This window comes from Dermacentor silvarum, chromosome 1 (assembly GCF_013339745.2).
Source record: "Dermacentor silvarum isolate Dsil-2018 chromosome 1, BIME_Dsil_1.4, whole genome shotgun sequence".
Lineage (NCBI taxonomy): Eukaryota > Metazoa > Arthropoda > Arachnida > Ixodida > Ixodidae > Dermacentor > Dermacentor silvarum.
The window spans coordinates 27,555,984-27,582,099 of NC_051154.1; the positions used below are offsets into that span (position 1 = coordinate 27,555,984).

The 26,116-nt window shown below is 42.1% G+C and overlaps 1 protein-coding gene across 2 annotated transcripts; it reads right to left on the reverse strand.

Annotated features, from left to right (window-relative positions):
* Nucleotides 1-252: 252 nt before the first annotated feature.
* LOC119458817 (uncharacterized) lies at nucleotides 253-25,459 on the reverse strand. 2 transcript variants are annotated; one of them, XM_037720681.2, is made up of 10 exons: nucleotides 24,979-25,459; nucleotides 23,171-24,099; nucleotides 20,917-21,146; nucleotides 16,812-16,950; nucleotides 14,956-15,068; nucleotides 10,605-10,858; nucleotides 4,194-5,304; nucleotides 3,994-4,135; nucleotides 3,828-3,940; nucleotides 253-1,298 (listed from the first exon to the last, which is right to left on the reverse strand). In XM_037720681.2, exons 1-10 carry the CDS (start codon nucleotides 25,163-25,165, stop codon nucleotides 1,235-1,237), a joined length of 3,282 nt encoding a protein of 1,093 aa, XP_037576609.1. In that variant the 5' UTR covers nucleotides 25,166-25,459; the 3' UTR covers nucleotides 253-1,234. The 2 variants fall into 2 exon arrangements, with proteins under 2 accessions (XP_037576609.1, XP_037576617.1); XM_037720689.2 differs by having other exon boundaries at nucleotides 253-1,295; nucleotides 24,979-25,457.
* Nucleotides 25,460-26,116: the final 657 nt, after the last annotated feature.

A 26,116-nucleotide genomic window follows, 5' to 3' on the forward strand; every position in this document is an offset into this window, starting at 1 on the left:
AGGTTTTCTTTCACAAAAGACATTCAGACGAATCGGTAAGTATCTATTGCAAGTTCAGTTAGCATGACAACTAAGGAAGGAAAAAATACCAAAATAATTTGTTGTGCAGCTTCTTGCGCTACTCCAGCTTCTCGTGAGCTTTCCTCCAAAGTAAAGTATGGGTGCCTGCTGGGGCCTTTGATAATGGTCAAATGGACCAATATCAACCTAAGCGAAATCTTTTTCACACATGATAAATGAAACACTGAGAAGTTCTGAATAGAAATAAACTTTATTGTAGATGGGAATGTGCAACAGCACTAGACCTTTGGTGTGTTTCTTGGCACATGATAAATATTGCACTGAGAATGCTTGAAAACAAAGGCGAAGTGTATACTTCAGCACCCTGAAGTTGCAGTGGCATATAATAGGATATATGTGAAGTTGGTCAGAGCGAAGATGCAAATTTGCTTCTTGCCTCCTGTGCTACGACATGAGCTCAACTACAGGCATGTGCATTAAGCATCTGCCATAGGCACTCTATGTGTAATGTGTTAAATTGCACAGCCCACAGGAAGTGCAATGCGACAGGCTAAAATTGAAGTGGCGGTACGGCTCTAGATGTAGAACTTCCTAGAATTGCATAAAGGGCAATGAAATGCTAAGTTTGGCTATGTTGCACAGCTGCCATTACAGCCTGAGGTTTACAATAACAGGCCACTCTGTAAGCAAGAGGACTAGCACAGGAGCGAGCGAGTTGGACTAGTGCTACAGGGCATATGCTTTGTAAAGCAACTGCACTTATTTTTAACTTGGCACTTCAAAACTAGAGCTGCAAAAGGAGGCCCAACAAGAAGAATACTGCAAGTGACAAAACTGCCAAGACTCCAATGTAATATCAACAAACTTACATTGCAGCACATGGGATTCCTCTATACACAGCAGCAATTACTGTTGCCACTACGATGATGCCAGACACGAAGGTTTTGCACTGCTAAACCGTACAGTGGACAATACTTGCACAATACTCTGCAATCAGCTACACCATGTTGTATAGCATGAGAATTGGACTCAAGTTCCAATAAAATCAGTAGGTGGGCTATAAACTAAGCTAGGACAATGTGTTACTACGGAAGCACACTTGCAGTGCAATCCCATAAGGACATCACCATGCAGCTCGCCACATTATTAGCTTATGCCGTTGCTTTTTTTTGCCACTGTATGATTGTCGGAGGAAGTAAGAAATGATGTGCCTTCAGTGGTTGTCCCTCAGTCTTGGCTGTGCTGATGACTCAAGGATGATGTCATCTCGTTTTCTACTGGGAAAGAGATGAAACACAATTAATATTGGCACAAATGCATTTATAGGCACAGCTTTTATATTTCTCATAAAAATATGCTATTTTTCCTCACCTTTATTTCCTGGTAACACCCACATCAGCCCAATATGCAAAATTTTCTGAATTTCCTTCAGCCGCCTAACAACACATGAGCTGAATCGGCTGCAGTTGCTGAAGGCTACAATTTGATCTTCATAGCTATGGGCTTTTGCTGAGAAAGTGCCAGTGCAATACATTGTCATAAGTGGCTCGACTCTGGCATGGCTAGCACTAGTGAAGGATACAGTAGGACAGGACTCAAGCATGATAAAAGTTGCAGACACAATTGCCTACACAATTTTTAGACCCTTGATGGTATGATTAGAGTGTTAAAGGCTGCATTACGATCTACAATGTCTATAGCATTTACCAGAGTCGCATAGTGATGCATTCTCTGCAAGCTGTCCCACACTAGAATGACTGCACTTAATTTCTGGCGATCTATATATAAGTGCACCAGTCTTGCATTGTTATAAACCATATTGTTATGCGAGTGTCATATACACAGAAAGCTTGAGCTTGCCCACATCTAGCATTTTTTTGTATATTGCACACATATAACATCACAAGTATGTTACTACAGCGAGCTAGTTGAGAGTTGCGCAATACATATTCCTTACACTTTAGGTTGTGCCGCACAATCCACAAAAACAGATATTCAGAAAACTGGAAAGCATCATTGTTATATCTGATTATTGTTACATTTGGATTCACCTTGAATACCAACGGAGAAATACCTAAACATTCATAAAAGAGAGAGACTCATTCTCTCTCTCTCACTTTATCCCCCTCCCCCATAAGTATCTTTGCTGTGGAGCCAAAGGGCAGGACTTTTCAAGACTGTAAAAGTCGGTGACTAGTATATGCACAGATCTATACTCCAGTGTTCACGTAAAATATTGAAAAAAAATTTTACTGTGAAAATAATACTGTTACTATAGAATGTAGTGGTGTGTTAAGCAGTGAACATGTTAATAAGCAAAATATGTGCTAGCTTTTGTGGCAGATAAATCCCAATGTTGTTGCGGACCTCCGCAAGTTATGTGTGGTGACAGGAGTCCTCTAGCTGCAATGCATAAAAGCACTGTCAGATTGCAGTGCGTGCTTCAAGCTTGCTATGATGCTTACAACCCATCTTGAAATTGTCTGCTTGAATGAATTTGCTTTGACAATCTTGTAGATGACTTCCCAAAAACACATTTGCGAAATAAGGGATTTGATAACCTTACCCAATATGTAACCAATATGTAATAGATTATTGCATTAATAGAAGCATTCTATTTGTGTAGTGGGCCAGTGAGAGTTGGTAATGCTAAGGTGGCCAATCATAATGACTAGAATCTGTGCCCAGTTTATTGCATGATCAATACATATGACAAAAGCATATTATTCAGAATGCCATTTTCCCCCTGAAATATGGCACATGTCAAAAGAAAAAGAAAAAAAGAAAAAGAAAGGTGAACTAACGTGCGAATAGCCAGGGAAGAGAACTGGATGGTTATAATGTGAAGTCACCAAAAAATTTGTGCAAGAGCTTATTTTTCTCTTTAATTACTGTAAATTGCAAATAAGATGAAAATATATCCTTTTTCTTTAATTTCAGACTCACTCTCCGAGAGCTGTTTTCTTTTCCTAATATTTGGAAGATATATACAGAAGCAAATATGTAATTGTACTCAGTGCATACTTAACAGTATACTATAGGGAAACTTGTGGTGATAAGTCAATTATAAGTAAGCAAAAGACTGCAGAATGTGAAAGCCAGCACGCACAGCAATAATAATAATAAAAAAAAAAAGCACACATGCTAATGTTGTGCTGGGAGCCCGTGACAACATAGGGAAACAAGGCTGTTTTGCTGCATTTTCAAAGAACAAAATCAATGGAAGCTTCATCTAATAGCAAGTTGGTCTCTCTACCTAAGAGAGCTGTATTGCAGCCATACCTTTATGTCAAATGGCAGGTGCTGAAGCATGATAACATTAGTGGTTCTTTAAGCAACTGCACTTGCATTTAATACACATCTCACTGTCTTCTAGTCCAATGACTGCTAGCATATTTTACAATATTAAAGTAAAAAATACTGCCACTGAAAATTTGGAAATGAATATATTAAAGTTTGGCTTTTAACTCTGCATGTTCCCTTGACTACATTTGAAAAACATGACTTCAAGGTTGCATATATAAAAATACATGAAAAACTTTGAGCTAGAAGACAATAAAGTTAGTCAATAAAATTGTAGTACTTGCAAATTATGCATGCAAAGACTCAATTGCAGTGCGAGTCAGACATTAATTCTCAGCAACCTATTGCCAACATGAAGAGCAGCTGGAAGCTCTGCCACATAACTGCACCACACACTCTTACTATATTACTTTAGTGAAGGTTTTCATGTTTTATATATTAAAACATGTACTGCAAGTGCTTTTAAACACAAGGAGCAGAATGAAAACTGCAAGGCAACGCACCTCCAGAAGTTAATCAAGCGGTCTGCTTCTCTGAACCCCGACCTCATAGCTCCATGGACAGTTGAATAGAAGTCCTTATCAGTAGCTTCCCCGGCAAACAGAACAAGGGGCCACTGCAATAAATAATTTGAATATAGGATGACTACAGCACACAGGGTTTTAGTACCTCTACTCTGGTTACCCGATGCAGTGGGGCATCAGCCACTAATGGTTCATAGAAAGTCTCCAGAAGGGTGTCTGAAGTGTCATATGGCAGCTGTCTGTTGCTATAACTTCCCAAAATGTAGGGGTTGGTGAACCAATATGACCTGAAACAAGATTCAGAGGTAAGTGGCACAGGCTACTGCTGCCATAAGTACCACCCACCTGATTATGGACATGGGTTTAGGAATGTCTCTGTTCAGGAACGTGGACAGGACATGGACACAAGCACTGAGGACTTCATGGTCACTGAGCGACTCCATATGCTCAGCGGCCTTTCCACCAATCCAGCCAACAAGGACATTGGGATTCTCATATACGAGATCGAATCCTGATATCCCTCGAACCCACCAGTCTGGATTAGTTGTGTCTTCCGAGTCACCATCGAGCCAGACTAGTTGAAAACCTTCGGCTCCTGTGTCCCAAAAGGGTTTCTCAAAGATGAGAAATATTTTGTTTATAGTACCAAAGCCAATGCCACGTAGTGCTTGACGCTTCTCTTCTGGAAGCTTTGGCTGGAACATGTTGTCCAGATGCCGTTTGAGGTAGCCTGCAGACATTGTTAAGAGCAGGTGCCTGCATGACATAATTTCACCGTCTTCACACTCTACAAATGGAATACTTTCCAAGACGGTCTCTTGCGAGTTGCTGATTGAGGAGCGAGCCATTTTGGTGTATAAAGGAACTGCACTGTTATGCCAGTAGATTCGCTTGACAGCCTTGTTGTAGCGAATGTTAGCTTCGGGAATGTGCTCCAGGAGACTGTTTATCACACTGGAAAAGCCGTGTCGCAGGTTGATGTTCCAAACACCAGGACATTCCTCAAACTCCTCATAACTTTTGAATGAGAGTTCATCTAAACTGTAGCAAGAGTTGTCAATGACTTCGAAGCGCCAATACCAGTCATAAATGGCCCACTTGACCTTGACCATGTCGGCTGTGTTGCTTTGCTGCTCGAGATGCTCAAGGAAGCGTGAACGCAAGTACTCTCCAACCGATATGGGCAACTCATTGAGCATGAACACTTCCTGGTTGCCTTCAAGCCGAGGTCGCCGTCCCCCCAGTTCTTCTTTAATTTGGTTGAGCACAGTGATGACCTCATCAACCAGGTCCTGGGGCAACTGGGTCCCTTGATCTGTGCAGAAAACACCACGACCCTCAAGGGAATGGTGCCGTCGTGGGTCGGCCAACAGGTTTTTCGACAATGCATAGCCATACAGGGGATTTCCTTCTTCACCATGCACCCACTGGGCACCCAACTCCAGGACTCTGTTGTCTACATGTGAGGAAAGGCAGACAATGGCAAAATTAGTTAAAATAACGAAGGCAATTCAAGAGATAAATAAGCAATTCAAGGAGGGATGATACCCTATACCCACGAAACACAAAACGTCTTGAAAACTTCTCGGAACGGCTTCAAACGGCTAAAGACGTCTTGGTCTATGCGAAGACGTTAAACAGATGTTCTTGGAAACATTATGTAGCCGGAAGTACGGTTAATAAAATATGCTATTGTGTTTCAGCTGTGGTAACATCCCACCTCTGGCGTCACCGGAGTATACATTGGTTAACGTCTTGAGAGCGTCTAACTCAAGAACTTATTTAGATGTTTTTGTCAGAAAATGTGTGACATGCTTGGGCGTGCGCCGTGAAAGTGAAAAAGATTTTAAATGCGCGTGCCCGACGCGCAGCATTACATTCCGTGCGACTTTAACAAGCCATATGCAATCCATTAACGTCGCATCCTATAGCCTTTCGCTCCTTTCCCCCTTTGGGTAAATAAGCAGAAAAATTCTGCGGGGTTATTTTCTTTGATTCCTTTCTGATCACCGCGTCGACAACGTGTTTGCCGCGCGGCCAGCAAAACTTACCCGTGCCATGGCGCGATGCATGATACGGGTGAGTCTGTCACACGGTGTAAGATATGTGTCTGTCACGACAGTCAAAGTTTAGAAAAAAAAAAGAAAAAGAAAACGGCCGGGCGCACACGTGCGCGCCCGTTCAGCGTCCTTATTAGAGCCGTGCCTCCCTTTCCCTTTGCGTGAACGAGCGGTGAAGCCGGAATTGCGATACCAGCTATCGTCGCCGACATCTCTGGCTGCGCGCGACAGATCTGACCGCACCAGGGGGCGCGCTGAAGTTACCAGCGCTTGCATGTAGGCTCCCTAACCGCGAGTAGAGCTTCCAGGGGCTTTAACCGCGAGCGATTCAAAGGGCCGTGCTCATGGCTCGCAAGCGCTCGCTCGCTCGCCGGTGCTCATGGTTCTCTTCCCAAGTTCTATCGAGTCTACATAGCGCGTGCACCGCTCGTGGCTGTTTTGGTTACGTTCAAGCCTTGACCAGCGCCTGCAGATACGGTGCAGTTCCTTACGGTACGTATACGTTTACCTGCTACAACTTGCAACTTGCACGCCACTTTTGTTTTTGCGGGCCCGTGCATCTTTTGTGTGTCCAGGGGAGATATATTTTCAATAGTGTTATGAAGATTTTGTGCAATTAAAAATTAATCCGCATAATTACACGTAAAATAAACATCAGGGCTGCAACTTTACAGACTGCTGAGCATCTTTTGAAGTGTGAAGCAGGTCATGAATTGTAATTTCTTAGATTCTTGTGACCCATATGTCGTTGTCAAGGTTTGTATGCTGTTATAAATTTGTTTTTTATCTTGCTGTAGGGCACATGTTGGAACGGAAATAAAGAGTTCAACGGTGGCTAAGCAGCCATATTTTTCAACAGTTGAGTGCTCATCAATCAAACTCAAGGTAAACATATAGAAGCATGCTAGGCTTGACTGTTTTGTTGACTGCCTCTTCTTATTTTCTATGTAGTTATTTTACTCTCACGGAACCACAAGGCCTGCTGGCTTCCATTGTTTTTGTCTAGTCAAGGTAAGTCGCATGGTTGCAAGCCAGAGCCTGAATATATGCTCATTCGGTTGCTTTGTTTATGTGCATGCACAATCTCTGCATTGTTTCCATACTTTTGGCATTTGACCATGTGTATGCTGCTACAAATTTGTTGATCTTGCTGTAGGGCATATGTTCTGCAAACAGATGAACAGGGGCCAAACGGTGTTTGTTTCGCGTAGTTTCATGCACACCTAATTAATCTTAAGGTAAACCTGTAGGAGCATGCAAGGCTTGACTGTTCTGTTAAGTGGCTTCTTTTGATTTCTATGCACCTCTTTTGTGTATTGTTATTTCTTATTTGGCACCATCTGGCTGCCTGGCTGCCATTTCTATTAGTCATGGTAAGCCAGAGCTTAACTATAATTGTATTGCTGTTGAAAATGTTTGCTGTTTACTGACAACTGTGGTGTTGATATATAGTTTACATGCTTTTTGTTCACTTTTTTCTTCACTGTTGTATTACAGAGCAAACTTCTGTGGGCAGTCAGTGGTATCTAAGAAGGAAGGGACCTGGATTGCTGTGGTTTCTGCAGCTGCATCTTATTTTATGTGGTCACCTTTTCTACTGTATTTAAAAATTTTGTAAAATCATTATGCATGTCCTTTAATTTATTAGTCAATAAAGCCGCTTTCTCACAAGGTCAGGTCGTATTTTTTTCTGCGTGTTGTTATGCACATTTGATATATGTTAAAACAGTAAATGCAAGTTATTATAAATAATATAATGTAATGCTTCAATTTATTTTTCAGTTCTATATAGTAACATATGTACTATGAAGCTAGCATACGGATGCATGGTATGCTGAAGTGGCCATTAATTTTGCTTACCACGTCACTGTAGGATGACAATCTATAAATGCTGCTTTAAAGATAGCTATAAAAGCCTGCATATTGTTTCTGAAGCCATTATGCTTTATGACCTAAACAATACGCAGGCTTTTATAGCTTAATTAAGAATTTTGCTAGACGTCCCCAGAATTCTGCTATAATTTATAACAGAATTCTGGGAACGTCTAATAAAGTTCTTAACTTGTTCTTGTCAAGATGTTTTATAAAAGCCTGCATAATGCTTCCGAAGCCATTATTACAGAATTCTGGGAACATCTAATACAATTCTTAAAGTTGTTTTTGTCGAGATGTTTATTAGCCAACTTTTAGCGTAACGTTAGCACGGCTTACTGAAGTACCTGTAGACGTCCACGGCTAGAAAATGTCTTGACCAGGACAGCTATTAGACTTTTGAATTATCCGTTCAAGACATCTTTTAGACATCAAATAGCTGCTTGTGTGTTTCGTGGGTAGGGTTAACTACTGAACCTGTGCTCTGATTCTGGTGAAATTTTAAAGGAAGAATAAACTTATTGCCATTAGAATATATTTGAAATTTCATTACTCTAGCGAAAACTAAAAAAAAAAAAAAATGTGACGGTCATCACATTGCACAACTGAGCATGTCAACATTAAAAAACTTTCATTTTAAAAATAATTAAGATATATTGGCTTTTCCTGAATAGAAACTTTATGGGTGGCCTATGGGTATTTTATGGGTTTATGAAATGTTTTAAATTTTATGAAATTTTATGGGTGTTTTTGTAAACATCGCATTATTTGAATTTTCAGCGTAAGTCAGAAATCAGATTTATGTTTGCCATTCAAAGCAAGAAATTTCGTCACTAAATTTCTGCATAGAAACCACCTTAAAAGCATGTTTTGGTAGCACGGTTTGGAAAGGATAGTTTTCCTTGATGCAGAGATTGGCAAAAATGTGGAAAGTGAGAATAAATTCAAAGATTTTAAGGCATGCTACTTTGACCCGTCACGGTGGTTCACTTGCTATGGAAATCTGGGCCCGTATTTTGTAGCGATGCTTTATGACTAATTCTATACTAGTTTTATCATCCACCGCTCACGGCCGGCTGATCCCGTTGATAACGCGAGCGGAAGCGCGAAAAGGCATTAGCACCGGAAAGGCATCGCTACAAAATCGCGGCCCTGCTGCTGAGCATGAGGTCACGGGTTCTATTCCTGGCCACGCCTGCCACATTTCAATAGGAATGAAGTGCAAAAATTCTCATTTGCTTAGATTTAGGGGCATGTTAATGAACCCTAGGCAGTCAAAATTAATTCGGAGCCCTCTACTACGGCATCTATCATAACCCAGGAGTTGCTTGGAGATGTTAAGCCCCAGGAATCAAAACATGTTACTTTATTTCCTGGGCAATGGTGATCAATTAAAGGCTCCTGCTGCAAACGTTTGGCCCTCTTCTTCCATCCGATGTTGCTCAGCAGCAATTGCTTCCGGCTTTCTCCCGTTTCCTTCAGTTTTAGAGCTGTCAAGAGCCCTTCCTTATCTGCGCTAAAAAGAAGCCTGCCTTAGTCACTTGCTCAACGTGCTTCCCTGTCTGCACTCCATATTCCAGCTCCAGCTTCTCGAGAACTCTAGATTCCATCTGCATCCTCGTTGAACTAAAGCATAGCCAAGGCTACTGTAGTCTCCATCGTTCTCAAGGACACAAACTCCTTCTTTGGGCACCTCTTCTACACTAAAGCATCAAATTTTTTATTTGCATTTTGTGTCTGCATCCTGGAACATCGCGCAAAGATGATGATTGTTGGAGTTTATTGGCGCACGGGCCAGATGTGGCCAAAGAGCGCCAAGGCGATGATAATGGCTTGTCAGTGGTATGAATGGTGAATTATAAGGTGGGAATAAAACAAATGTGGCATGGCTGGAAAGGGGCCTATCGCGCAAAGAGCTCTGGCTTACTAAGCCTGTTGTATAAAGGCACAAGCTCTTTTGCTTATGTCTCTGCTGAAGGCTGGACGATGGGTCCTGGCAATGACGGCTTACCAGCACCAACTAGGGTATTGTGCTGATTGCAATTAGACTATTTGCCGATTGTAATCCGGCAGTAATCCACACATCCAAGTTTCAGTATCAGTTTGCCCGTCAATGCAGACTCACCACGATTGAAAATTAGCCTTTTTTTTGTAGTTCTCTTTACACCAAATTGATCTTCAGTCTCAGTTTTCCAGTCAATTGTGACCTGCCCTGGCCAAAAATATTTTTCTTCAGCGCTTTTTCTACACCTTATGCTGCGGCCTTTATAATTATGTCTCGGATGGCTAAAAAGCGCAAAAAAACAATCTTTAGAACGAGGGAATTGATTGCGTGTTGTTTCTCTCATGCAATCATACTTGGTGAAAACTCTGTTTATTAGTTGAATGCAATATGCAACATAAATCTAAAAATGAGTATTTTTGGTGGAAATCACAATTTTAGCCCTGCCTGCATTCCCCTTTAAGACACATGAGCTTGTGTAACCTGCTGTAAATTAAGAAGTCCTTTCGTATTCTACACTCCACACCTAATGTAGTTTAGCAGCAGCAATAGTAATCCCGTTATAGGAAGAACAAAAATGCTAAATAGAAAATGGTATGGGGACCAGATGAGGATAGGATCTCAGGCATGAATTAGACAGATAAAAAGAGCTGTAGTTAATGTCTCAGCTATCTGCATACAATTTCTGTGCCATTTCCTATTGAGTGATGAAAAAACAACAAGCCCAAATCGCAGTGTTGCTCAAAAATGGAATCAGTCTCTGAAGAGAAATTACTAACAAGAAAAAACTTGTAGAGGCCCCAAAAAGTCTGCAATCCTTACCACCATAGTAGTAAGATTGTATCCTTCCTCCAGCCATCTTCTGTGCCTCCAAGACAACAAAATTAGTGTAGCCCTTCTGGGTGAGCTTGTACGCAGCCGAAAGGCCAGCTGCACCAGCTCCAACTATTATGATGCGTGGGTTTGAGCCAGCAGAAGATGCACTCAACGCTGGAGAATTGAAGGGATCAGCTTTGAGCAGAAAACTTTCTTCCTCGTCTGGTATGCAGCATGACTCTTGTCCTGTTCCAGCTTTGCTACAACAGATAAGAACATTCAAAATAAATAAACTGGCAGTTAGTCACAATTGCACATTGTAGAAAGCTTGTACAGTCAAACCTGGATATATCTGTGGTGTGTGGAGTGCGCGAAACGGTGCGGTGGATTGAGACAGACAAAAAGCAGACGACAAGGAGTGCGCGCGCAGAGACGAATTCCGTGCTGGTTGAAAGACGACGTCGAAGACCGTCCGGCATGTGAACACGCGGCGCAAGAAGAAAAAACAAAAGAAAAAGACATCCAATCGCAAGAGACCATGAAGCTTCAAGCGGCCAATGAGCAAACGACGAATCGGCCAGAGCGGCAGAAAAGCGAGGCGTGCTGGCAGAAGAAAGGGGGAGTTGCAGGAATTGATGCCAGGAGAAGGTCGGCCACCAGACCGGGAGTTGAAGACGGGCCGTCGGGTTCCAGACCTGAGCCACCAGGACTTCACCAGACCAGGGCCTCCTGCCAACCCGTTCCTGGGTGTCGCCACTCTGCCCGATCGTGAACTGCTGCCCGAGGCCGGCGAGATTCTGTGCCCGTGGGCAGAACATGAGCAGTCGGGCTACGGGCCCGAGTTCTACGTCCAGCTGCCTGGCCAGAATGCCGCCGCCATCTGCCAGTGCCGCCAAGCCACCTGCCTTCTCTCTCCAAGCCAGAGCTACCGCGCTCTGCGGTAGCCTGCCCACCGGTCCAATACACCGACTTTTGGTGAGACAAATGCTGCGTCTTTCGTTGTTTCGCCGCCTCCCATCCTCTGCGAACTAGTACGTTCCCTCACACACAACCTCAGCTCGGACTTGCGTGCTATTAATAATGAGTGTGCCCCAAGTGGTTTTTCTCGTGATATTTCTTTAAGTGTTTACTTTATGGTTTTTTATTCTCATTCTAGTTCCATTAAAAGTTTTGTGTGTGTGTTCTCCAACAAACGGCTTTGTCCTCAATTGGGTTCTCGGAGGCTCCGCCTCAGAGAATCGGCTGAATCATTAAAGAAAAGAACCTGCATCACAATATCGAACCTGAAGGGGATCACAAGAAAGTTCGATATATAGGTATTTTGATGTATCAATTAAAAATTTAATAAAAAAAATTTCAGGGGCAGCTTACAGCAGTGGGTTCTGTGGGTATATGGGTACAACTGTGGGTACAGCTGTGGGTATATGTGGGTTTGATATATCCGGGTTCGACTGCATTTATAGCTCAGGGCAACATTATTTGCTGTGGTCTGCCAGTGGAAGAGCACTAGCAACTTTGGTTGATTGATGCGGTTTATTGTTGCAAAGCAAAATCCGCGCTACGTGAGACAGTGCAGTGGAAGACTTCAGACTAATTTTTACCACCTTCATTTCTTTGATAGACGTGGGAGTAAAGTTACACAAGCTTTCTTTTCTTGCATCACACAGTCATTGGAATGCAGCTGTCGCAGCCGGCAATTGATCTAATCTGCAATTTCACGCTTGGCAGGTGAATACCATAGCCACAGAGCCGCTGCAATTTATCCTGATCACAAAGTTAACAGTTGATACACTGCTTAAAACAGTCTACAAGTAGACACAATATACGTCTGTCCCAAAGCGTGAATATACATGTTCCTGCAAAGCATGCACTTTTCTGACAGCATCTAAGCCCACACAATAAAGTATTGCCTAAAATGAACACTGCACTGCCAGAACCGGGTTAGTTTAACTTCAGCCATCTTCTACTCAGACCAAGTGCTCACGTTTCTGTTACACATTCAGATTATCGAGCTCCAGCAACAACTAACAGTGCAATGGTATCAGGAATTGGGCTAGCTAAAATTACACACTAAAAAAACAGATAAAAAATAAATAAAAGACGCCGAACATACAAAAACGAACATGACAGCACAGCTCTAGCACTCGCAAGTGATTTTTATAAGAAGCAAACCAAGAGACCCAGGACCCCTCCTACCAGCGTCATGGCTCTAGAGTTTAAATAGCTATGCCATACAGGTGTAACAAGCAAGACAAGCTTCTTGTACTGCTGGCTTGTGATACAATGGACATGTATTACAATCTGCATTACAGTCTGGTAGTCTGCATTGGTATTAAAGTCTTGAAACACAAACTTTTCAACTTACAGCTGCAATGTAATTTTATAACTGCACAGAATGAACAATTTCGCATGGGTGAAAATAGAGTTGTGGTGATGATGCCTATAAATGGCTAGCAGAAGCATGCCAATGAAGCAAATGTTTCAAGATGATGAGAACTCTGTGAGGCTGGAAAAAGCAAAAATCTTTCATTACAGTCTTCCAAATAATAATGAAAAAAGCTAAATAAAACTAACAGTGCAATTTCCAAACACAATGCGTTATTCTGAAATCTCTTTTTCATGCTCTAAATAGCATATTAAATGTGACAATGTCACTAGCCTGTGCCACCAAGGAATTCAGCACCAGGTATTTAGATGTGGGTAGTTAAAGAAGTCGTATATGTTTTCTTTAGACCACACATGTGAACAAGTACGACCACAAATGCATGTGTACGCATGCACACACGCACGCACACACACACATGCACACACGCACACATATAAGTTTTAAAAAATGAACGTGAAATTTCTTCTAGCACAATATCGTATGTCCATAAATGCACCTATCAGGTACGAACTTGACTAAAGCAGCAGTTTAAGTTAGTTGGTCTACCACAAGCAAAACTGAACAGCATAAAAATGCACAAGTGGATACTATACAGGACAGCAACATGTTGGCTTGCAGGTATTGTCATCCTATGCATTTGTACCTTTTTTGTACAATCCAGTTACAAATGTACAATACTTTTTTTTTATTTTGTCTCATGAGTCCTGAAACTTTATGGTTTAAGCTTTTCACAAATTTTCAGCATTTTAAAGCATTACTTCATATAATAAAATGATCAAATAAAGAAATGAAGAAGTAACAATATGACAAAATGTTTCCCTTGTAATTTACGTTCATGGCATGTGCTGATGCCATGCAACACACGTCAAAATCACCTCCTGCCTTCACATGGCTTTGAGAACAGTATGTCCAATCATCTTTAAAAAGCCTGATATAGAAACTCCTTGTAGTCTTCCACAACAGAGGAAGGCTTGAGACCTTGAAAGCTGTATCAGTTTTCAGGCTGCCACTGCTGTCACATTATTACAGACACATTTGCAAGCCTTTGTTAAGCATGTACCATATGTCTGCTCCCAAGCAGAATATGGACAAGAGGAACACAGAGCTGCCTCTGTTCAGAGCAGTTCTGTGCTGATTTAAGCAAGTAGGGCCTTTGGAGAAAATTCTGCATTCAGCAGAGCACCTTTGACCTACAATAAAAATAGGTAATGTCTTACATGGCATTTGCATTTTAGAATTGTGCTTTCTACAGGGTGTCCAACTTGCCCTGAAACAAATAGGCTCTAGCAGTGATACCTGTCAGATCAACTTTGTAGTGATAAAGGGAATGATTGACAAAATGTTTCATGAACCCACCAAAGATCAAGTCATCTATCAGTAATTCTATCAGTATCTTTTCTTTATTACATGAAAACTTGTTTTAAGGTAGTACAGATGCACTTTCTGCATATTTCCACACAAAGTTTTACACAGTGTGTTTTCTTGAGAATGTTCTCTGTCGTGACACCCTCCCACCTAAAAAGAAACATGTTCACCCTTTTTTCCCTTCCTTTAAAAAAAAAACAAATGTATTGATATTTTGGGATAAGCTGGGTCTTGCACAATTGCAACACAGGCTGCTTTTATTAAGAACAAAAGTAACATAATGATAGTTTTTTTTTTTTCTTAACGATGGAGGGCCCTGCTTGTGGGGCATGAAATGTTTCTAAGGTCGGACATCACATTCACTGCGAAAAAGCAGTGGTTTCTCCCAGAAGAGAAACATTGGAAACCAACCAGACACCAAAGTTCAAAAAGTGCACATATAAAATTTACCTCTTTGTACAAACCTGTCATAGCACAAATTTCTGTGGAACACTGGTCTATACACTAATTATGTGATGCGTAGCATACAGTGCAACATATTTGTGGCAGGCATGCCTGTCACAGTGAAAATGCTATGCATGCAGATACAGCTGCAAGTATACTCACAAGTAGAAGTCAGCAAGGCGATCGGCTTCTCTGATGCCAGACTCATAGGCACCATGCACAGTTGAGTAGAAGTGGGGATGCGTTGCCTCGCCAGCAAAGAATATCACTGGGTACTGAAAACAATAAGATTTCATGTAGCTTCAATGGTTAATTTTTTGATGTCCCAAAGCAATACAGGGCCTTTGACAGATGCCATAGTGGAGGTCTTTGGATTATTTTGACCACCTGGAGCTCTTTAGCATACACTGAAAGCGTGGCACAGAAGTGTTTTCGCATTCCGGCCCCACTGAAATGTGTCAGCTGTAGCCGGGAATCGAACTGACCACTTTGTGCTCAGCAGCAGAATGCCACAGCCACTGAGCCACTGTAAATGGAGCATATGGTATTCAACAGGGTGACGCACATCTAACTAAATCATCAACTACACTGTTATATGCAAGTTATGGATACACCACACACAAGCACGGCTCGAACACTGCTTTGCTACATTGCTAGAAAGTATACACTGTGGACCAGTTACAGTGGGAAACTGAATACAGCACAATTTAAAAAAAATATATATTACTGTGTATATATATTGTGAAATCTATTGATGGACTGTTGATGTAAGCTGTTCATGCTATGTAAAAATGCATGTGGCTTCGAAGACAAACCATGCAAGGTGGTGACAAAACAGATACTGAGGGGTTTCACAATTTGAGTGGAAAATGCACTTTGCTTCGACAAACATATCAAACACAAAGAGGCACATTCCCCTTTCCACATTATCCACTGTGTCTCACACTGGTGTGATTCATTAACATACACTTAGTTTTGGGGCTAGATTGTTTTCAGCACATGGTTACACCATGATCACATAATTTCAAGGAACTAAAAAAAAAAAAGTTTGTTGTTGTAAACTAAGTGTAAGGAGTGTTATACTCTGTTTTTACCAATTTAATGTTCCATTCTGGTATAGTGGTACGTGAACAATTTGTATGCGCATACAGAATGTGCTTTAAAAAGTTGTACGAGGCAAATCTCTGTCAAAATACTATCCTGCAATGGTGTAGGGAAATGGAGGGAGAGAAGGACAAAAATTTTAAACGATAAGGTTTAACACTTTGAAGCTGCCCACTGGGCTACAAGAGATGGCATAGTGGATGGCTCTGGATTAATTTTGACCACCTAGGGTTCTTTAACGTGCACCCAAAGCACAGTACACGAGAATTTTTACATTCCGCCACCCATTGGAATGCAGCTGTGGTGGCAGGGAATCGAGCCCACGACCTCACAGTCAGTAGCAAGAGAGAATAATGGGTTAATAATGATAAGGACAAAGAGTAGAATACACTTTGTGCATGTGTACAAAGTCTTCTTCTTCTTTCTGGGGTTTACGCGCCAAAGCCAGTTCTGATTATCAGGCACGCCGTAGTGGAGGGCTCTGGATTAATTTCGACCACCTGGGGTTCTTTAACATGCACTACAACGCAAGCACACGGGCGTTTTTGCATTTCGCCTCCATCGAAATGCGGCCACCGCGGCCGGGATTCGATCCCGCGATCTCGTGCTCAGCAGCCCAACGCCTTACCTGACTGAGCCACCGGGGCGGGTGTGTACAAAGTCTAACAACAAGCTATATGTGGACAAGTAGCTACAATGCAGCCCTTGCAGGTTTTCACAAGTTTACTTAGCCCCCCCAAGAATAGTATCAAATGCAACATCAGGGCATGACGTGAACATAGTTAAAAAAGAAGGGGTATAGAACGACCACAGTTCATTTGGCTAGTTTAGTTCAACTTCCAATCTTTATACTTCCAATTAAATGTGAATGTCACCATAGTTAGTTTTTCAAAACAGCTTGCAGAAGTACGCACCGTAACTTCTGTTCCACAATGCACCACAGGCTCACATATTGGGTCAGCCAAGTCTCGAGGCAAAGCACCTGTTGCATCACAAGACACTGAGATGTATGAGTAAGAACCTCTTGCATAGGGATCAGAGTACCATTTGCTCCTGCAAAGAAGTGAAGTGGGAGAAGCGTCACCATGAGCTTTACCTCTGAACTAAACCTAGACACGAAAGGATAGGAAGTCAGTGTCCTCTCATTAAACAAGCTCTGGTAAGCTTTCTTGTTGTGGTCAGAATTACGTCGCTGTCTTGCATATGCGAAGTGAAATCCCCACAAGAGCTCCTAAGCCAATGGCAATGTCAAAGAGCACAGGACTAAAAATGTGACATGTCTGACATCTACTCGCACAGCACCAGGCTGTTCCTATAATCATTTGAAGACATCAAGAAGCGGTGACAGTAGGCCACTATCGATGTTTAGAGATGCTATGGAGGTGAGACCATGGTATAATAACTTTAATTTGTATGTGGTGCAGGCAGAAGATACCTACTCCATGGACATAACTTGAGCACTGACTGACTACAATTCCCCAATCGTGCATGTCTACTAAAGTAATTAATTAAAAAAAAGTGATTATAAATTTGTTAATTAAACAATCACAAACTGGTTTATTATGTAAATAATGTCCATCTATTTAATTAATCCAGATGAGGTGGAACTGCACAAGCTGCCATAGGTAATTCCTCTAAAATGTGTTTTGGAAAAATAAAAGACAGGAGGCTTAATCACTGGCATTATGACATGAGATCATTATCAGAGTACTAGTGTGGCTATGGAAAGAAAAGTGGAGTATCTAGAAAACTGGAGTCGTCAGTCCAGCCTTGTTATCTACGGTGTTAAAGAACAGCAAAACGAATAAACAGAAATGCTTCTCGAGTCGGTTGAAAAAAAAAGACCTTCGAGAGTACACTTGAGATAAAAACCAAGGGAATCGAAAAAATGCATCGCCTTGGTAGACAGAAGCAAACTGACGCTTCTAGGACCCAATCCATAATTCTGAAACTGCTCGACTATCACGACAAAGTTACCATCATTAAACACTGTGTTATGCTTAAGGGTTTCTCGAGTTAGTGAAGACTTTTCTTGCAATATTCGTGAGATACGAAAGAAACTGTGGGACAGAACAAAAGAATATTGTGACAAGCAAGAAAGTGTGACACTAACCTATAATAAAGTGCGCATAAATGGGTGCCTTTCTGCTTGAGAGAGTGACCGTGAAGATATTGTTGAAGTCGGAAAAAAAAAAAAAAAAAAAAAAAAACGAGGAGCAAGGAAGCTTAGAAAAGCGATTCACGCGAAGTTGACATAAGTAACCCTGTTAATGTCAACATGCAAAGTCTTGCAAATAATATAGATGATTTTGAAGCTGTTCTTTTGGATTTGAAACCATACAATGTTGGTATCACGAAAACATGGCTTTACCCGGACATCTTGGACCACAAAATCTTTCCACCGGGTTATGTGATCTTGTGCAGAGATAGGGGATCAAGAGGTGGGAAGCCTCACACTGCCCCTTTTCAAGAAAGAACTGCGCTACTCGGTTAATGCCGGATAACCCAGAAATCGAGGCAGTGTGGTGCAAGCTATATCTAAATAAAGACTGCATGTATGTTAGAGCTACCTACAGACCGCCTAATGCTGAAACAAGGTATCTGGAACTTCTGGATCATAGGCATGAGCACATGACACGTGGCATGGCTATCATGGCTGGTGATCTTTACCTGCCTGAAATTGAATGGTTGTCCATGAAAGGGAGAGGCGCCGTGAATGATATTTTAGATATCTTGTTTAGCTTTAATCTCACACAACTGTTAAGCACCCCCACCCGTGTTCAGGGCAAATCCAGTTCTATTTTGGACATAGTGTTTGTTAGTGACCACTTCCGGGATGATCAGTTATGCACTGAAATCTTATACCGTATAGCCGATCATAAATTAATTCTATGCCTGGTCTTAACTGATACCATGGCCCTGTAAAAAGTGTAATTTGTCACTTTTTTTTTTGCATTGAAATACACAGCAGCTGCAATGGCAGCATTGTGTTGAAATAGCTCAGAAGACATAGTTCAGACAAAAAGTTGGTCTGTCTTTTTACGCTAGTAATCATGTCTTATTAAGCTCAGAGGAATTGTTCAAGGTCAACAAAAGTATGTGAAAGTCCCCCCCCCCCCCCCCCCCCCCCATTTTTTTAGCCAAATCGTCAAACAGTTCACTGCAGGATGCTTTTGAGTTGTAAGTGGAGAATTTGAAGCTTGCATACACAAATACACATATTTCTGCGTCACAATAACACACTGCTTACATTCCCCACTTTTTAAACAACATGCTCCTATGATAATGACAAACAAAAATAGAAGTTGAAATAATGACAGGTGCATCAGGGGCCATGAAAAGAAACTGAATAAAATGTCTCTCCCAGCACCCCCTATGCAATGGAGACACCAATTTATGCAAGTTAGCACTTACAGGGTGTGTTCAGATAAGGACAGACTTATCTTATCAGAGGTCCAAACAATTTTTTGTTTACAGCAAAAATTTTACATGAGGTGGGCAAATGTCTCTGTAGAAAGGAATCAACCTTTGTTTTGCAAGACACAGCGTAGATTTCCAGAAAGAAAAAAAAAAAAAAAAACTAATTCACTAAAGGTTGAGAAGAGCATTTTTCTACTTGCAGCTTGCCACGGTGGCCTCGCGGCAAGGCGCTAACACGCGGCAACTTGCCGCTCGCTGCATGACGCGCACGTTTTTTGCCGCTAGTGTGGCCATACCCTAACATTCCGATCACAGAATACGTGGTCCAAGCGAGGCTGAGAGTCTTTGTATGAAACACTTAATGCAGGGTGTGTTCAGATAAGGACAGACTTATCAGAGGTCCCAACAACTTTTTGTTTACAGCGAAAATTTTACATGAGGTGGGCAAATGTCTCTGTAGAAGGGAATCAACCTTTGCTTTGCGAGACACAGCGTGGATTTCTAGAAAGAAGAAAAAAAAAAAAACAGTAATTCACTAAAGGTTAAGAAGAGCATTTTTGTACTTGCAGATTTTACTAGTCTGAAGACCACTCACTCCAAAACTAAAACACTACATCGTCAAAAAAATTTTTTTGGGTAATATTAAGTTATTTGAACTACTGGCCCAAGGAAACTAAGACTTATGCCACCCACAGTATATTTATGAAAAATTTCCGAACTTTGCTTTATGAGCAAGCACCTCACACTGACCCTGAAATCAGTGCCTTTGTGGTGCCATTTTAGCTAAGGCAACGAAGCTGAAAATTTTGCTGACAAATCTTAAATAGTTTCTTGTAAACTAACATGAAAAGTTTGCAGCTACATTACGTATTTATTTCATTGTAAAATCCTGAAAATTAAAAAATGGCAAATTGGCAAAACTGGCCAATTTTAAGGGCGTTACAAAAGATATTCATCGAATTTCATTGAAATTTCACAATGCCCCGCACGACTGATAGATCTAGCACTGAAAAAACATGTTGCATTCTTTTATTTTAAGCAGAAAAATTTAGCCTATTTTTAGAACCCTGTATGGTCATCCCTAAGATCTGTGTAGTTCTACAAAATTACAAAATAGATATGTAGTGTAGCTGCACATTTTTTTCGTTAGTTTACGAGAAACTATTTTAGAAGAAACTAAGTCTGTCCTTATCTGAACACACCCTGCATATGTGTAACAGTGAACAGTTAATCCAAATTTTTAAACTAAAATCTAAAAGTGCAAATGAATTGTGAACCAAAACAGAACTGCAGATGTAAAGTGTACATAGTATGAACACTGCTTTTTAACCATTCCCTCAAGCTATTTCATTGCAAAAAAAAAAAAAGAAAAAAAGGAAGAAACGTGGTTAAGCGTACCTTGACCATTTTTTCCCCCCTCTTTACATAGCACAATGACACAAATTTCTTTTTTTACCATACCACAATGTGCAATGGGCTTGATATTGCAATTATCGCATTATCAAAACAATGTTCTCCAAACACTGATGCTACCACTCTACGTTTTGACAATGCCACAAGTTATTCACTATGTCACACTGCAAACACAATGTTACATACCGCTCTACCTCACATGGTAAAGGCAGGTCCTTGTTTCCAAGAACCTGGACAAGGACGTTGTGGCAACCAATGCGGACATCATCATCACTCAGTGTTTCCATGTACTTGGCTCCTTCCCCAGTAATCCATGCACACAGCAGATCTTGATGGTTACGTACAGCATTGAATCTCCCAATATACCTGAACCAGGAAGTATTCAGCTGGCTGTGTGTTACCCATGCAGACATGTCCTGAAAGGAATTCAGAAATCAAGCTATTTGTGCATACAAAATAGAAATAAAAATGTGCATACAAATACCACAATAAAACTCTCTGTTTGCAGGCAGGTCATTAAACAGAGATGTAATGTTTACACATTTTCAATGCGTTAGCATTAGGATTGTCAAAGTGGAACAAAGTGTATGTGTGTGAAGTGTGGGAAGCCGCTCATGTGGTAGAAGTGCAACTGACGGTGGTCTGCTCCGGACTGCCGTCAGTTGCACTTCACTCCTCGAAGCAGCAGGACGTGTGTCCAGTGAGCTCCCGAACAACACTTTGCAACTGGTGAACGTGGTTTAAATCATGGATCCTGGACCTCAAAGTGGTGCAACATAATGCTAATGCATTTCTCCCACATTTACAGCTAAATCGCCACTAAATTTTTTGCTAACTGTTTTTTGTTTATTTGGCTCAGAGTGCCAGGAAATTTTATTAGGGATGTACACAAGCAGGTGCCTTTACAAAGCTGTGTACAGCCCCCAGCACACTTGTCTAGAGCACCAGGCTGTGTGCTGCCGTATGCTGTGGCACAGAAGAAAGTGATTTCATGCTGTAGTGTACAAGCTGAAGATGAAATAATTGTGTGCAGATGCAGCTATAGCCACATACAAGTTAGATAGAAACATGCGCCTTGCCAAACATCCACTATATATTCCCAGATGTTGATTTCTTTGATCTGTTGTAAGCCATTCACATGATCAAGAAAGTGTGCTGGCAACTGTACACACATTCGTTGGTCATTTAGATGAAAAGGCAATGCTGCCATTTTTATCAAGGCTTATAATTACAGGTTCCCCATGAGCAAAGGTAACAGTGTCCCCCTTCTCTCTTGGGTTTTGACTGCAATTCTTACAACAGCTAGCACAGATGTCTTCATTGGTCCTACTTGAGAATGTTCTTCAGGTGTATGACTACACCTTAAACAAGAATTAATGGTTAAGTGTTCGTTTCGAGAAGTCATGCCCAATCAAGGTTTGAAAAATACTGAGGGGGGGGGGGGGGGGGGGCTGTTACATTTACAATTTACAATTTACATTTACAATTTACATTTGAACACGATATTCCATTACTTTAAGGTATGTCACATTTTATCGTATATAAACACAGCTAGGGTGTCAATAGCCTGGTAGGGCAACAAGAATTCAGGATTGCCAGTCAGCCTCTAGAGTCTGTACTGGAGTCCGTTATCTAGGTCAATTACTCACTGGGGACCCTGATCATGAGAAGGAAATTTACAGAAGAATAAACATGGGTTGGGGTGCATGCGGCAGGCATTACTAAATTCTGACTGGGAGCTTACCACTATCATTGAAAAGAAAAGTGTACAATCAGTGCATTCTATTGGTGCTTACATATGAGGCAGAAACTTGGAGGTAAACAATGAAGCTCGGAAACAAGTTTGAAGGAATGCGCAAAGAGCGATGGAACGAAAAATGCTAGGCGTAGCGTTAAGAGACAGAAACAGAGTGCTGCAGATCAGAGAGCAAATGGGGATAGCCAATATTCTAGTTGACATTAAGAGAAAAAAATGGAGCTGGGCAAGCCATTTATTGCATAGGGCAGATAACCGGTGCACCAGTAGAGTTACAGAATGGGTGCCAAGGAAAGGAAAGTGCAGTCGAGGACGGCAGAAAATTAGGTGGGGTGATGAAATCAGGAAATTTGCAGGCACAAATTGGAATCGGCTAGCGCAAGACAGGGGTAATTGGAGATCGTTGGGAGAGGCCTTCGTCCTGCAGTGGACATAAAAAAATAGGCTGACGATGATGATGCATGTACAGTTATAACAAAAGCAAACATACTAAAGAAATTGCCTTGGGATTCCACTGAAGATACATTCAAGGCACTCTTCAACACTTCGAAGTTGTTAAGAAGTGATTATGTTGACCTGATAATCCTATAAGCACTCTGGCCTAAATTCCTATGGAATAGCACAGAAGGAAGCAGATATGCATTTACACAATGGCACACTGCGAGAAGTGAAAAGTAGGCTTACATCCCCTTCTGCTTTGTTCCCACAGTGGTTGAAACCATCAAGCCACAGGACTTGGAACACATCACCAGGCTTCCAGAAAGGCACACTGTACTTGAGGAACACCTTGTTAACTGCACCAAAGCCCATTGACCGGATGGCCAGCATTTTCTTCTCAGGCAGTGGTGGCTCGAACATGCGCGAAGCATGTGCTTTGAGGCACCCAAGTGGCAGAGTGACTACTACATGGTCTGCCTTGAAAACGGAGCCATCTTCACATGTCACTGTGATCACTGGCTTGTTGCTGCCCAAAGGGACAGCTGCAAAAGAAGTCTTCAGGTGACTCCGTGACCTCTCATTAAAATGGCAGTTTGGTGAGAGGGGAGCTACTGAGGTTGTCACACTGGTTACGCACTTATTAAGCTGCAGCCACTCAGAAGGAATGCCTTGCAAAATAAGATCCACAAACTTTCCATATCCGTGCTTCAGCTCAGTCACAATGTTCCCATCGCATTCATGGTACTGCCCAAAAAACAGAGCAGAGACATCTGTTAGGGAGTTGCATCCCTGGATTTCTTGTTGAAGCCGTACAGCCCAGTCATAGCAGGCCTCAACAAGTTTAACCTTGTCATCACCAAAACTGTTTTTGTTTATGTAGTCAAGAAGACTGTGGCGCAAAAAGTGGCCAACTGACTTCTGAAAGACACTGGGCATATCATCTTGGCCGCCATTCACCGACATCTTCTGGCATCTGTCCAGTGCTTCTAAAATAAGGGAACTGACTTCTGTGGCCACACTGCATTGCTCTTCGGTCAGCTGAGGCCAAATATAGAACTGCTCCATATAGTATGGACAGTCGTGATCCACCAAACCATTTTCGTTGGCGACTTGGTAAGCTGCGTTTCCCTCTTGTCCATGAATCCACTGGGCACCACACTCGATGTAGCTGTCACCTTCACAACAACAAAGAAAAGTGCTAATTACCATATAGCCTTTATACAGCAAATAAAGCAAAATTGCATGAGCTGATTGGCTGGTTGAGCGCGACGTCATTCAATTTTGCTCAACCAGCCAATCAGCGCGCGCCTGAAAGCGAAATATCGCCGAAGTGGAACGTTTCAGAATACGGCCCAAGCAGAAGCACCAACTCGAAAGCCCAGAAAAACAAAACGATCACGACAAGATCACCCAATCATGCCGCGGGAGCCTAAGCAAATTGTAAGCGAAATGTTTGAGTCAAGTGATTAAAAAATAAAGTGCAGGAGAGTGCAACGCAATCAGCGGCGTGCTCGTGCAATATAAACACGAATAGGATATTTTATCGGGAATACTGCACACTCTTGCAGATATGGCCGCATCTGCCAAGGCCTGTTTGTAATCTGTGGGCAGTTGACGGGCCATAAAAGGGCGTGTCGCACGTTCGTGTGGCGAGAGAACTCACCGCCAATTACGACGCCAACATTATTCTAAGCTGCATGCAGCAAATATTTAAGTACCCCCGTATGTCCTCTCCTAGATGGCTTGCCTGGTGAATGCCAATTTTCCCCCTTCATATAACTTCCTCAACCTTGTGGGCTTTAGTACCGCTCCAGTTTCTTGCGGCGCAGCAAGGTAATGTGCATGTGCCCATCGACAACCACGTATTGAGCGCGCAATCAGTAAAGGATCATCATGCTATTATTGTGCGCTTCTTTCTAACGATACGTTTGCAGGCACAGGATGCAGGAGAGAAAAAAAAAAAAAAAAAAAAAAAAAAACTTCACTGCGAGGTGTGATGCCACAAAAGGAACAACAGAAGTTACGATCAAATGAAGCTGGAGTACAAGGCTCACCGAAAGGTTTTGAAAACGTTCGACCGCCTGGTCTGTCTCTGGCTTCCAGGATCGTGACATTTCTAAATCCATGCGCGTAGAGGCGATTTGCAGCTGTCAGCCCAGCAACACCACCACCTATGATTAAAACTTTAGCACTGATTTCACTACGAACGCCCACTATTAACAGCTCGTCCGAAGAAGCCATTGTGGCCTCTGTCAGCTACTAACATCCTCCGTAAGTTACTGCGATAACCATCGGCAACCGGCTCCTCAGCTAGCGCCTCCATAGGCGAGGCGCCTCATCCGTTCCGTATCAAAAAATGCTCTCATAGTGGCCAACCCGGGTCAGTGAACCATGGATGCGGTCTGTGTGAAGAAAGATGAAGGTTTCATGAACGGAAGGGCAGACGCATCATAACAGAACATAGTTTCACTGTAGAATATTCCGCTACATTTCTGCGTCAACAGTTGGTTTTTACCGCCGTTCAAGAACGAAAACGCTCGAACGTTCTACCTGTTACTGCAAAGCCGAGTGCCTTCCAATGCTGAGGAGCAGCAGTCCTCGAAGTGATTATCGGAAGGCGTAACGCGTAACCTTCACTCTCGGAGGCCTCGTTTCTTGGGCGCAGCGAAAGCATGGTTTGCAGTGCCATCCAGGATTTTCTTGTAAGGTCTTAGGGTTTCAATTTATTTCCACCAAAATGATTTCGATTAGTTGTAGTTTTGCTTTCATTTAACCCGCCATTTTTATAAAATCGTTGTCCCTACAATCTCTCTTAATTCTAATCTACCTATTCTTTAATTTTGTTTGAATTCGTGTATATTTCTTCTTTCATATATCATATTGAACTGCCCGGTTCTTCGTCAATCCCCCGGTTGTGTGCACGGACGGGAGGAGCGAATGTTCGTCGCGCACGATCTTTCACGAGGGTCTAGGGTCCATGTGTACTCGGGGTTGTGGGTTGTTGTGACATCGCGATGTCCTCCGAAAAAAAAAAAAAAAAAAAAAAAAAAAAAAAAAAACCCGCCCTGCTTGGATCGAGGCTCACTGTCCGGTGATTAGGTGATTAAGGCGCCGGAATGCAGCAGCCTGCATCGGCTCCTTTAGGCGCTGTGACATGGGGGACATTGGGAGACAGCTTGGAGACATTCAGAT